Source organism: Agelaius phoeniceus, chromosome 24, assembly GCF_051311805.1.
Source record: "Agelaius phoeniceus isolate bAgePho1 chromosome 24, bAgePho1.hap1, whole genome shotgun sequence".
NCBI classification, from domain to species: domain Eukaryota; kingdom Metazoa; phylum Chordata; class Aves; order Passeriformes; family Icteridae; genus Agelaius; species Agelaius phoeniceus.
In genome coordinates, this window is record NC_135288.1 from 7,242,140 (window position 1) to 7,256,122 (window position 13,983).

General features: G+C 40.7%; 1 protein-coding gene across 3 annotated transcripts in view; it reads right to left on the bottom strand.

Annotated features, from left to right (window-relative positions):
- Nucleotides 1-13,983, bottom strand: part of UBE4B (ubiquitination factor E4B) — a 33,573-nt gene that overhangs the window by 12,828 nt on the left and 6,762 nt on the right. The window contains exons 3-15 of one of the 3 annotated variants that reach the window (XM_077190124.1): nt 11,406-11,541; nt 10,813-10,900; nt 10,455-10,599; nt 9,669-9,897; nt 8,798-9,208; nt 7,828-7,941; nt 5,543-5,684; nt 4,947-5,047; nt 4,145-4,259; nt 2,554-2,637; nt 975-1,031; nt 498-614; nt 291-389 (exon numbers count right to left, since the gene is read on the bottom strand). In XM_077190124.1, the coding sequence (XP_077046239.1) occupies nt 291-389; nt 498-614; nt 975-1,031; nt 2,554-2,637; nt 4,145-4,259; nt 4,947-5,047; nt 5,543-5,684; nt 7,828-7,941; nt 8,798-9,208; nt 9,669-9,897; nt 10,455-10,599; nt 10,813-10,900; nt 11,406-11,541 (1,838 nt within the window). The remainder of the gene's footprint in view (nt 1-290; nt 390-497; nt 615-974; nt 1,032-2,553; nt 2,638-4,144; nt 4,260-4,946; nt 5,048-5,542; nt 5,685-7,827; nt 7,942-8,797; nt 9,209-9,668; nt 9,898-10,454; nt 10,600-10,812; nt 10,901-11,405; nt 11,542-13,983) is intronic. The other 2 variants (XM_054647654.2, XM_054647659.2) reach the window with 2 other exon arrangements.

A 13,983-nucleotide genomic window follows, 5' to 3' on the forward strand; every position in this document is an offset into this window, starting at 1 on the left:
GATGGAAATACAAGAGTAGTGCAACACACTACTAACACAGTATGTACTTACTCAACCTTTAACATGATCTGTAACTCGTGACTAACTGAGCTGATATTTTCTGAATTGGCATACAGCCTTAGAGAAATATTCCTAGCACTCTAATTTTTCCCCAATTCATTTCAGCCATGTCCTGAAAGGTTTGTGGTTTAAGACAGAAGCTAATTTTTTTAGATTACATTCTTCATTTATGTCAAGACCGAAAAAACCCACATATTATGCTTTTTTTTTAAAGGAATAAGAATACTTACCCTTGCTAGTTCCAGGTAATGTTGCAAAGACTGGCTAACAACCCGGGTGTTCTCAAGAGTAATGGCAGGCCCTGAGAAGTACTTTTCAACTACTTTGTTCTGAAAGGGAGATGAATATTGGCAAAGGTATTGAAATGTTCTGGGTAAGTAAAAAACCCCTCCCAACAAAAGAACCCCACCATGCCAACATCCTTCTGTGACACTTACATCATCCTCAGCAAAGACAGACAGACTGAAGAAGGCTCCAAGGTAGGAAAGTCTTTGCAGTTCTCTTCCTGCACCTGGGCTTAAAGATTTAGGCAACCACAAGGGCAAAGAGACAACCTAAAAATAGGAGAAACAGCAAGTTCTTCAAAGCTGCCATGTCAGCCATCCTGCTTTGTCACCTTCCCGTGTCTGCCACACACCCTCCAACCTCCAACACTCAGTCATGCTGATGGCAAAATGGAACCATCTCCTCAGTATTCCAGCAATCCAAGCAACTCGTGTTTGTCCCAGTTTTAATAAATTCTCAGGGTAAAAGACTCCTCTACCAGCTTAATTTAAACTATTGTTTTGCATGAGAGGCTCCAGTAGCTCTGTCTTAGAGTTCTGGAGAGCATTATCAACAGGGACTGTACACCACCACCAAAAGAAGTGAAATGGTTCTTTTAACTAGAAAAAACTCAAACTGGAGACACTCACCAAACTGCACATGGGGTGCGTTTTCCCAAACTTGATTTCACAGAGTTCACATAGTGCCTATAAAGAAATCCCAGTAAAAATTACTTTTTTGAGTAATTCTTAAGTGACCTGTCTGCAACAAACAAGCTTACTATGACAGAGTGCTGAAAGAGCAGAGGCTTTCTCACTTGATCAGTGGAAAAGCTTCACAACCACAGTGAAGATGTCCAAAGAGAACTAAAGCACACCCTGCTCCCATTTTAGCTTTTACATCTGCTCCAAGCTGTCTCAAAAGAGCCAACATGTCTCACAGGATAACAAATTATTGCACTTATTTCCAAGATTAGCTGTGCAAATTGTTGTTTGCTCAGAACACGACAATGCCTGTGCTGGACTCCTGACCTGCCCCATTAAAACCAGTAACAATAATAAATAGAGCAATTGTTTAATCCATACACCAAGGCCTTTGTCTTCTGAATCAGAGTGGAAAAACGTCAAATGAACACAGAACCCAGGAACAAAGAATCCTATCCAAGATCTCCAGCTCACTTTCAACTGCAGCACAGAAAGAAGCAAGCAGACATAACAGAGATTTCTGGAAGCACAAAGATCCTGCTGGCTGTCCCACTTGTCCTGGGTTCCATGTTCTCAGTCCTCAATTGCACTACAGTCAGTGACTACTATTACATCCTTGTGTTGCACACTGTGCCAACTAGAGATAAGGAAAACACAGACTCATTTTCAAGTAGTCCTTCTTTCCAGCCAACAAACAAAAAAAGCAGGAAAGCACAAAACCAGAAAAATTAATGTTTTTGCCAAGTAACAGAGTTACTCAGTCAGTTTGATTTGCAGCAGCCTAGTCCAGCTGATTACCATAAGTACAAATTAAACCTGAGATTTAACAGCCTTTTTTGGTGTCATACACTGAAGATCCTAAAAGGATCCAAAGGTGTAGAGATGACAAGGCTCAATTTACCAAGAATTGAACTTGCTCCTTGGTGGCCAAACACACTTTGCAAAAGACTGGTTTGTTTTGTCAATAAAAACAGTAGGAGGGAAGCAGACCTAGGACTAAAGTAGGAATTCTAAAAAGACTTAAAATAACTCCCTCAGCTTTTCAGTCAGGGAATATTAAGATATTTTTCTCAGTAGATAGATTCCAATTCAAATAATTTGGGGTTTAATGCAACCTATTTGAATTTCCTCACATATAAAAGTTGAGTCTAAACATAGAGTGGTATGGATATTGGGTGTTATTCCCCAGACTTAAATTGAGAGAAGTTTATTGGGATTTTATAACCCTCCACAGTACTGTGCATGATGACATCCATATGTTTGGTAATTTTATACAAATACACACAAACATTTGAGAGTCCACTATACAAGCAGTCTTCATTAAGCTTAAGACATTACTGGCCTTGCACTCTACTGAATCTTTCATGTTCTTTACACTCTCATGCCCCATCAATCTTCTGACAGAGTTTAATAGCAATCCACTAACCAAAAAGAAACCCCAAAATGTTGAAGTGTTACCTTGCTTAGAATCTGCATGTTATCAGTGAACATAAAGAAACTGCTTCTAGAAATGGCCAGTCCTTACCATAAGGGGATATTTGAAATTGTCACTATCGAGGGAGCACTCTTTGGAAGCCACAGCCAGGCCTTGTAAGATGGGAATAAAGATCTGTAAAAACACAAGTAAATCACTTTACTCAAGAACAGGAAACAATCAGATTACTGCCATACAAAGCATGAAATGCCTGTTCATTCTTCAAATAGTGCAACTTACACAAAACAAAAACTAACTTTGTTTTGTTTTGATTTGTATCAGTTAAGCCCAAAGGCTTCAGAGAGTATTCAAAGCTAAACCCCAACTTGTTTGCTGTAGTCTAAGCAAGGGGGAGCTGCTCCATTGAGTTCCCTGCATAATCTCTGCAAGCAAGTTCCCTGTGTGTTGTAGACACAAATGAGAGCAGGGGTTCTGTCCAGGTGTCCCTATTGCCCAAATGGGGAACAATTTATTTGTCTGTACACATGGGGCAATAATACAGCTCTAATTTTGCATGATGTGTAAGTGGGTAAAGATAATAAGCAGCAGTCAAGGGTTGTTAGGAAAGAGGAAGTGACTTGACAGGAACTTATTAATCAGAAGTAATTATACCCATTTAGTAAGTCCCAATCACACTGTTCTGACAACTACACCCTCACAAAATAAACCCATAGTAATTTTGCAACAACAACAACAGGAGTCCCACTGAATTTAAAGTATATTGTGTTGCTCCTATGAAGAGACAAAAAAATGTTATTAAAACATGTGCTTCAACCCCAGGAATGCTTCTCTTCTCCAGGACAGGACCTCTAACACTTTCACATCTGCTTTTTGTTCTCTACATGAACCTCTACTAACAGGAGTCCAGACAGAAACATAAATTATTAACAGTTACTTGCACTACACATAAAAATTATCTAATGTCATTCTTTGCAAAACTGGAAGGGTCAAACACCATTTCAGAGGCCCCTTTAGAGCCAAATCAAACCATACTAGGGGAGTGCTAATTAGAGACAACTACAGCCCTACAGATCTGCTTTACACTATACAGGCTAGAAGTTTGCTAGTTTTGTATCTTAATTATTTTTCATCTCAGTGAGCTACTCTGACACACAGAACAGACCCTCTCATGTTTCTCAGTCATTTTCTCTGTAAATATGAAGAATTACTGGACTAGGATTTGTAAAGTGCTCTTGGCACCTTACACACAAATTATTAAAGATGCAAAGAAGGGTAAAGATTGCAAGATGGAAAACACCATAAGTCTGAGTAAGACTACTGAAGATTGCTGTCTTAACACCTACATTTCCAGGAATTGCACACAAAAGAATGAAAACCAAAATCAATCTCCTACTATATGCCTGCACATTCCAAGTAGCCCACTCCTGTTAGTGTTGCTGCTTATTAGCAAATACACTTTTAATACTTAGAACCAGCAAATACTGAAAGTCAGCCTTTTTCACAAAATGCTAAATGAGTTAAAAAAGAACAAAACCAAACTCCAATTGCTTTAACAAGCTACTAGTCCTAGAGGTAATGGGTAGAGACTACAAGACACTGAGTGGATGTCTGGAAATCCACTCTCTTGGGTACTGCAAATGATAACACCATGTGCTAGAGCCATTTCTGACCGATGCCTTACCTGTTTGAACACCTCTTCATCCTGGTAAGTTGTTCTCACCAATTCTTGAATGAAGCCAAATGGGAGATTCCTACACAGCATATATGGTACCAGCAGAGACTGCTGCTGCAATGACCTTGATTTGTATTAAAAAACAATAAAATCTACTGATTATCTGCAGTAGTATTTGCAAAAACGTCAGAGCAGTCACATGCAAGGATGTGTCTGCAAGCACATCAGCAATGTCTGGATCCACCTATTCCTTTCAGAAGTACCTAATCTTGTCTGCTCAAGTTACTTGGGGAAAGGTTATTCTCTAACAGATGCTGCTGCCAACATCACACTTCAGTTAACGAGGCTGGAAGAAAACAGCAGCTTCTCTGTAGTAATTGGTTGCTCCTTCTACTCCTTCTAATAAAAAAACCTCTTTGTTAAGCTCAATTGGTGAAGGAACAACATTTTTTTTACATGGGTTTTTCCAGATTAAAATAAAACCTAACCTCAGTATTTTCTGAATTAATGCAGTCATTACTTTTAACACCACTTTTAACTGCTTCCAAGCATTCTGAAAGAAGGGTCTCTTTTCTTCTCAGTTCCTGATCCCCATTTGAACTGCTCCCATCACCATGGCTGATTTCACCCAACTGCAGTTAGAAAGCACTCAAACTACTCCCCACCAACTCATCCCTTGTAAAGCAACAAACTGTTCCTCTGGCACATCATTCTCCTGCTGCAACAACTGATCTTAGTTTTCTTATCCAACCCTCAGAAGGAGAAAAGGACCCTGGGACTGTAACTCATGATTAACATCAGCTGGATTTACCTTGGTTGAGTTAAGGATCCCTGTAGCACCAAAGCAGCGTGTGAAATGCATTGGGATCTGATGTTGCTCAGTAACTGGCTAACTGTTGGCTGGCTACACATCTGATAAAAATAACTTTATTTTAATACAAATCAGAAATGAAATACAGAACACACAGGAAAGAGCATGAATTTATTTGTGCAGTATAAATGTAATATGCACACTAAGATTAAAACTACTCCAGTTAAAACCTTCCAGATTATATATAAAAAGTGTTGGTTGGTTGTTTTTTCCCCAGAAGCAAAAGCTTAGAGTAGAATACAGAACACTGACAGGGAGCCAGTGTCACAAAAACATTTTACATGAAATAAACATGGATAAAATGTAGTAGATCCAAGGGGAAGGATGATTCCTAAGAGTGCTTATTTAAGAGATATAAAATATATGCATCACTCAAATCTGATGAATTAACAGGAGTCAAAGGGCCCCAATAAATTCAATAAATCTATTTCTACAACAAAGCCATCAAGAATATTATTCCCACCAACTTTCTCCACTAAAGAGTCAGAGGAGTGTTTGTGATAGCACTGACACAACCTCACTCAACTGAAACATACCTTTGGTGCTTTTCTCTCCTCTATTCCAACCCTGTCAAAACACTCAATGAGGTAGTTCAGCATCTCTGTCTCCTTACAGTTTTCAATGGTGAAGTGGTCGCTGCAGGAATCGGAAACACTCGAGCTGCCAGAGCCTCCCACACTTTAAAACACACAGAAAGCAGAAACAAAGCATTCAGTAGAGTTCTTCACTTGTGCACAGTCAAACAATTCATGAACACTCCTCTGCCAGTGCTCTGAACACTCCATGGCACCACACACGGGGCTCAGAGGTTTGGGTAATTTCTGTGATAATTCAGGTCATTCCTGTGATCTGTGGAGAGCTCTCCATGTAACAGCTTGTCTAGGCCTGGAAGCTCAGAGCTGTAAATGCCTTATTAAATAAGTGCCTGAAAGGCAGCCACAAAGTGCATAACTCTGATGGGAATCAGTAAATCCTGGTCTCACAATGCAGCAAAGAAAACAAACAGCCTCTGAGTGGCACCTGACACTCAGGACACCACAGCCCTTCAATGCCACTGCTGAGAAAGGCAGAAATGTCAAAATCTGTTCACACCACCAAACCACAGGAGGCAGGAGCCTCCCTCTGCTGAGAAGAGACCTGGGCAATACATCCAAGCTGCTGCTGCTGCCTTTGACACTCCCTCACTCAAGATCATTTCATTTCAACTCAGTTCACTGCAGTTCAGTAAAATGCATCATTTCATTGAGTAGCACAGCCTCAGTGGGGAAAAGAAAACACTGAATTGTAAACACAAAAACTAAACCCACAAAACCAAAACCATCCTTGAGATGAGAGAAATTGAATACAAAAGTGAGAACAGACCCACGACTCTCAATCTCAGACTTGTTATCTCAACAAAAGTCTTCTCTACATAACAGCTTGACAAAGCTAATTAAAAATAATATCCTCATTTTACAGAAGAGACTAGAGACATGATATATTCACTTCATATAAATGAAATCTAAAAACCAGCAATTACTTGGATGGTCTGCTGCAATTCTCAAAGAAAAGTCTGTGAACAGTCAGGATAGATTTGAATGAAGACCAATTTATAAGCCCCAGATCTTAAACTGGAAAATAAGAGTACTGGTTTCCTTAAATGCTTTTAAAAATGTATTTTAAACTATCAACTGTCAGAACTGGAATTTCCTTTATACTGTAAAATTTCTATAATTGAGCCATACAAATCTATTGTGCAAATTTTACAGTCCAACCAATAAATCCAGGAAAGGTTATTACTGTTCACATGCTGAGCTACCAGATGCTTAAGAAACACAACATTCTAATAGCAGCAATGTCTGTTTGCAGAGAGATGTTTTCAGTTATTCAATTAAAACTAACCCATGTAAAACACAGCTCTATTGAAACAGTGCTCAGTAACCACAAAACCATGCACATGGGGTTTTTTTAATGGTCTCTTTTTTAAACCTCTTGAATTCTCACATCCAGCTTAAATAATACTCTTTTAAGAACATAAATTTCTATGAAAACCTACTAGATCTACAGTCATTCTGCTAAAGACTTCACTGCAGCAATAACTCCAACTATTCTAACACCAAGCTCATGCACCCTGCACACACATTGAATGCCTTGGTGTTTTCAGTGTGCCAGTTGTTGCATAGTTGTACAGCCACTGTGTTTATGTTCTAACAACTTACTGCTGTCTGCAAAATGCCAGGACACAATAAACACACTAAACCTCAGAAGCACAGCAGAAATCCCACCCAAAGCTTGGCAACTCAATCCAACATTTGGATTGAGTCAACAACAGGATAAAAACTAAACAGAACAGTGGGGAAAATAATCCTAAATTCCACATACACAAAGCCCTCCTACAGATGTGTTATCAAGTTCATTCTCTTGAAATCAGACTGAAGTAGAAAAGAGGAGATGGTGCATATTAAGGTGCACTTGGAAGGTGCATACTAACCCTTGTCCTCATTTTCCAGTTTTTTCAAAGCAAAACATGCACATGGTGTACCAGGGCTTTAAAATTACAGCCATGGGCGAATACTGTTCCTTCTACTCATACAGCCCAAGAGAAGCTCCACTCAAACACCTCAGAACCACATTCATTAGGCCTAGAAGACTGTGTGATGAGCATTTCCCTTGTCATGTCTCCAAAGGAGAGCTGACTGACTGCACTCATTAACAAGCCAGCCAAGTCACAGCCTTGGCTCTTCAGCTGTTCCCCAAATTACTCTGAATATCACTTGACCCTACACAGGCTGTTAGTTCCTAAACAACCAAACATGCAGGTTACATTCTCTTTCTTCAATACCTGGACCCAAACTGGACACAAGAAAAATCATCGTCTTCATTTTCTTCATCACTACTGTCCTCAGACACATCAGAAACAGCAAGGAGGAGGAGGGAGAAAGGGTTGTCGTGTAAACTACCACAACAAAAATGGAAAAGGCCATCAGATTTTTTAAGCCAGAAGAAGAAGTAAATGGCAGCTTTTCTTTTTAGGTCTGTCAAAAATCACCTTCTCTAAACGTGCAGACAAAAGGCAACTCCACGTTAGTAAAACCAGGACCATACTAACATGCTTTGTTACACTACTACAAGTTATTCTGGTATCATAAATACGACACATTTACAACCTGAAAATTGAAAAAGAACTTTTGAGACCAAATAAAAATGATGTCTAAAGTGGAATGTTTAGACATGACTGAATAATAAATATTACATTTCTAAGCTAATGACTTTAAAGCTGTGGTCTCAAAGCCGTGTGTCTTTGTTTCTCCCTCCTGCAGGAACAAGGGATTCCAGAAACAGCCAAGAGAGGAACAGCAGTGGTACTTAGCCTGGCATTCTGAAACATGCTGATCTGTAATTTAAATCTATGTACCAGGGAATCAAATCCAACCCAGTCCAGCAAGTAGCAGCATTCAACAAATTAACTAAGGCCCTACTGCGAAAACTGATTTTGGAGCAGGACTTTTATGTGGTTTACCATCCAACAGCAGCAACTGAACTATAAGAAAGCTTACAGTTTAACTGAAATGGATCTACCATGAGGAAGAAATTAAAACCATACTGCTACCTTTAAAGTAATTACATCACACCTCAAATGCACACAGGCAGGTCAAAGACACCTGGTTAGCAAGTCAAGGTATTAGCACAAACCCAGACACAGAAATCAACTCGGGGTGAGTAGGGTGAGCTCAGCACAAACATGAGTTCTACCATCCTGCAGCCACACCCTGCAGAGCACACAGCAAACACACTCTGCTCTTGTGCAATACCTAGGAGGAATCCTGCTCTGTAAGGAAGGACGCCTGCGCAAGGCACCGGGCGAAGCAGTAAACAAAGGTGGGCCCATGGCTGTGGGCCTGTGTCTGGATGTGATGAGTGGCATGGCTGGAGGGCCAGCAGCCACGGCTGGAGGGCTTGGAGAGCTACATGGGATGGAAACGCTCGGGGAGCGCGCGGCGGCGGCGGCAGCAGAGCCTCCGGGATGGGCCACGGTGTAGGGGTGGTACCGCGGGGAGCAAGGCTGTGTCCACGAGGGGCTGGCTGCTGCCAGCTGAGAGCTGACAGAAATGGGAGCCACTGCTGGGGTGGCAACTGAACTGGCTGGTGGGGTAAGAGATGAACCAGTCATTGGTACATAGCTTGTGAAATTGGTAGGAGGAGCTGGACTAGTCCCATAGAGACTAAACCAGTTAACAGGGGGAAAAAGAAAAAAAAAGAGCAACAATTTAGGATATGCAGAAAAAGGGTGAGAAAGATCAAATGAGCAAGAGAAGTTCTTGCCCTTCTGATGACTCTTCAGCAATATTTTTGCAGCTCACACACATTATTCTTTTCTACTGTTGTTCAATAAAACTATGTCCCAATCTACACACTTTTAAAAATCACGGCCTTCGTGATGCAAGTTAGGGACACTTCTCAGCAGAAAACAGTTACACGGCTTGAATCTATCAAATACATTCCTAGCCATGGCAGTGCAATCAAAAAGGGTGAAATGGAGGGACACTCACATGAAAAAGACTGAAAAGCTTTAAAAATCCATTCTATTTATTGTTCTTGGGACACTTCTATGCCCTTTTCTCTCTTCTAGTCTACCAATCAGTATTCAAGTGAAAGCAGCATTCAGTTACAATCAGAAGTCACCTGGACAACGAGCTGGAACCAAAGGAGCCCACATTACAGAACATGGGGCTGCTTCCAGGGTTGGAGCCCATATTTAACATCAGGCTTCTGTCAGGAGAGCGGGCAGCTGCAGCAATGGGCTGGGAGGTGGCTGTCAGGCTGGCAAAGGGGTTCTCATCCCTTGCCTGGGTGGACATCATCAGCACTTCCATCAAAATTTGCCCGATCAAGTCCTTAAAATCTGAAAACACTGTTCAGAAGAAAAGAATCAATATCCTCACCTCAGTCTTCATCTACACAGGAGTCAGGTGTAAATATTAGCAGAGAAAAAAAGGACAGAAACAGACTCCTGTGAATTGAGCACTGCTTTTGGCAAAAACAACACACTGACACATCTGTAATTATCACTGTCTATATAAGTTCTGGAATTACAGCTACACAAAATGTACAGCCTTTATGGAAAACACAGAAGATCATAGATGACCTAATGCTCCTATAGTCATTTATTAAACTTGTCTTGTGTGTTCCACTCATATTTTCCCACCCTGCTGTTGAGCTGGGCAGGTTGTGTCAAAGAAAGGAAAACAAAACATGCACATAGCCCCCACACACAAAATAACAATTGTTTTGGTGTATCTTACAGCTTACATAGAATATATAGTCTATTACATAAAATAATCAGGAAATTTTGGCTTATCAAATTAACTGTTAGATGTCTACTATGATGCAAGAACAATCCTTTAATTCACTAAAACATTTCTGAAAAAATAAACTGAAGCAGCCAATGCCTCCTGCTCAGGAACCCACCTTCCTTTGGGTTCTGCTTGAACTGGGCAGAGAGTGAATTCAGGAAAATAACATCTCTGTCTCTGTCCTTCCAAGAGACTCGGAAGATCTTACAGACCAGCTGTAGAGCTTGTTCCTCTGACACTTCTGACCCTGACAGAGGTTCCTGGGGGGAACAAAACCATCAACACCTGATTTGCACTTGTATTAGTCAATGTACAATTAGGTACAGATCTTCCTTAAGAGGCTTCAGCTTAATTCATAAGATTTGATCTCCTTTCCCTGCTGCCCCCAGCCCTGAGTGGAGGAGTGTCCCCATGCAGGCCAGGCTTTACCAAGTGACCTTATTACTGACATGGCAGAAAATGCCAGGGCTCACCTTGTCCGTCAGACTCCGCTTCTCTCTGCGATCGTTCTCATCCACCTCCATGTTCTCAATTCCTGAATCCACATCTACCTGGGACATGCTGCAAGGGGAAATAAGAGACAAAGCCCATTAACTGTAGAAAGCTGCAGACAGTCCTCTGTAAGATGCTGACTGAAAAAATGTCCCCTTAAGCAGATGCAGCAGAGAAAGCACTGCACAAACAGCAATTAAAATCATTGGTTGATAAATGTTTCTCATATTACATTAGAGCTCTAAATTTCTTCAGCAGGCAATACAAACTACACAGCTATCACATCCCACAACCTTCTTCTTTTAAATAGAGTAGCTGAATTATCCCCACCAGACATGCTTATCTATTAATGTCTAAGATAATGTTTTGTCTTTTACCACTTTAGGTCAGGAATTCCCATTAAAACCAGGCTAGAAAAAGCATTACAGTGGTCTCAACAGTGTATGATTTTTAAGCATTAACCCTACTGCATTAACACAGCTGGGAGGGGGGGAGGGCAGAGCCTTGTCCTCTAAGAGCTTTGAACACCAGCATTGTGCCATATCTGCCAGCTGTTACAAGCTGCATTTTTTACCTTTTCTCACAGGAGACACTATCAATGTCCATGCTCTGAGACCGAGAGAGGGACTGAGATTGGGTTTCAAGGCTGTTTGATGGAGAACTGCTGAGGGAACTCACTCCTTCGCTGCTCTGGCTTCGGTGGGCTACTCCTAAAGAAAAGGCACCACCAAGATTACTGCTACAGCAGTGAGAAGGCTAATACTGCAGTATTTGGATGGAAAAGGAGAGGAAATAGTGTTTTTCAATCCAGCTCTTAACCATTCTTAGCACTGCATTACCAAATAAAAGTTAATACCACATTTGACTACAGACAATCCCATTTTCTACCGTCCCTTGAAGCAGCAATGTAGGAATGCTCACCTGCATTAAACAAAGAACAAAGATAAACTTGCAGCCATGAAGTGCTCAGAGATCTACTCCTATAAAAACTGGTCTATTACAAGGTTGCTGTGTCTACTACATTCAGACATTGTCAGAGCCCCTCTAAAGACTGTCCTATCAGAACAGGACTTAACACTGGGCCATTACAATGCACTTACATCATCAATTACAAAGGGGCAACAAATATTCCTTGAGGTCTTCATCTCTCCTCCTCCCAAAGAAAATCTAGCTAAGTCAGTGGACAAAAGAGACCAGAGCAAACAGGGCCCACCAGGGCAAAGGACTGCATTGCTCTGCATTCCCTTGGGGTCTTACTCTTATAGCCAGGAAAATGTACTTTAACAGTGATGCTGCAGCACTCATTAACAGCCCTCCTCAACCTGCCATCTTTTCATACAGATCTTCCAGAATTTACTGGCATCTCTACTTTGCTAGATCAGGTATACAATAAAATACCTGACACCTAAAGCTCCAGCTGCCACTGATAACACTGGTTTTAGGTTTTCTAAGGTATTTTCAAAATACACACAAAATAATGAGATTTTCCATGAAATTGATTCCTATGTCTGATCTCACCATGACAGGCAACTCCTTAGAACAATGGATGCTTACAAGGACACTGTTCTGCTGGAGCTGCTCTCTGTGTGTCCAAATGAATTAAAATCCTCTGCAGTCACTTCAGCCTGCTGCTGAAAGGAACTGCTGCAAACCACACAGCATTAGCTGAGTCTTCATTTATGCTACATAAACACACAAGATAAACCTTTATATTTTTTTCCTGATCCATTCCCAAATTTAACCAAAGCTCTTACCCTGATGTGAAAAAGCAACACATTATTAAACAGCTGCACAAATGGCACTGTAGGAAGCAAACACCAGAAACTCCTGCTTTGGGTCATCAGCCAATCCAGTCAGTACAGTCAGGCACTGTCCTGGGGAATTCTCAAAACAGAAATCCCCATGGTCCTCACTGTCTGAGCACTTCAAACCTCAATAAACCTCAATAAACCTGCCAATACCTGAGCATTTCTACCTCCAGGTACACATTTCCACACCTCCTGTTCTGCTGCCAGTATTGTTTATCCAGTTGTGCCCTAGGATGGATCAGGACCTCTTCTGTTTGGAAATTAAACATTTACTTTTCCTGGGTTAGTTTTCACTTGTACTAAGCCCACAATTCCCCTCATCACACAGCTGCCACAGACAGCAGAAGAACAAATGCTCCTTTCAGCAAGAGTCAGACCTCAGATGGATTAAAACAGTCATGTACCCACAGGCTGAGGGAACACAGTGAGTGAACTCTGCACCATTCTTAAGAAAAAGAAGTCACCTCCACCTCTGGGTTGCTGCCTTTAGTCATGAGAACAATACAGAGTGTTAAATTCCATCTGCAATGAGTTGATCTCAGGAAATGCTTTTGATAGCTTTTCTCTGTCCTGCTTTGGATGTAAGGAAACAAAACAAGCAGGAAGGAGTCACTTTTAGGTATTTCTGAACAGCACTGTAATTAAAACTACAAGATTGAAGCTTGTAAAATACTCTAATTGCCAAAGGGAAAACCAGAAAATTCAAGAAGCAAATAGGTAAATGTTAACGAATTCTGCAAGCTCATCAAAGATCATTGGAAAAATGTTATTTTTATTAAACTGTTAGAAATCATATTGGAAACCTTGTTAGAACCATCTTGAATTTGTTTTGGGATGGTTTTGAGAACCTCTAAGCTTAGTAACACAACGTGCAAAACAATTTCAGTTTTCAGATAAAGATCACAATACTGGAAAACACGTCAATTTGTCCTGATTCCCAAGTCAGATAATTTGAAATCAAAATTAATTTCTGTCAGGTCAAATGTGGTATAAATACATTAATTTTGTCTTCCCCTCTCTATAGAGCAACCCTCCCGACTTCCCCTGCTTGCTGCATTTGTATGATTTTAACAGATCAGTTATTTGTTGTATCTTCTGAAATAAATACAATTTGTAAATATCCTGCTTGTATTCCCTCCAGTAAATAGTGAAATTGGCAGAGTAATACAAAGCAGAAAGCAAATACTTTATTCTTACACTGACAATGCCCAGTCACGGCTTGCTATTTTTAATTCTGCTGATTGCTTGCAACTAAAGATCAAAAATTAACTTGAGACCGATTGCTAGAATGTACCTAGAAACCAATCAATAGAGACTGTGTTGCAAAACTTGAAAGGGATTTTC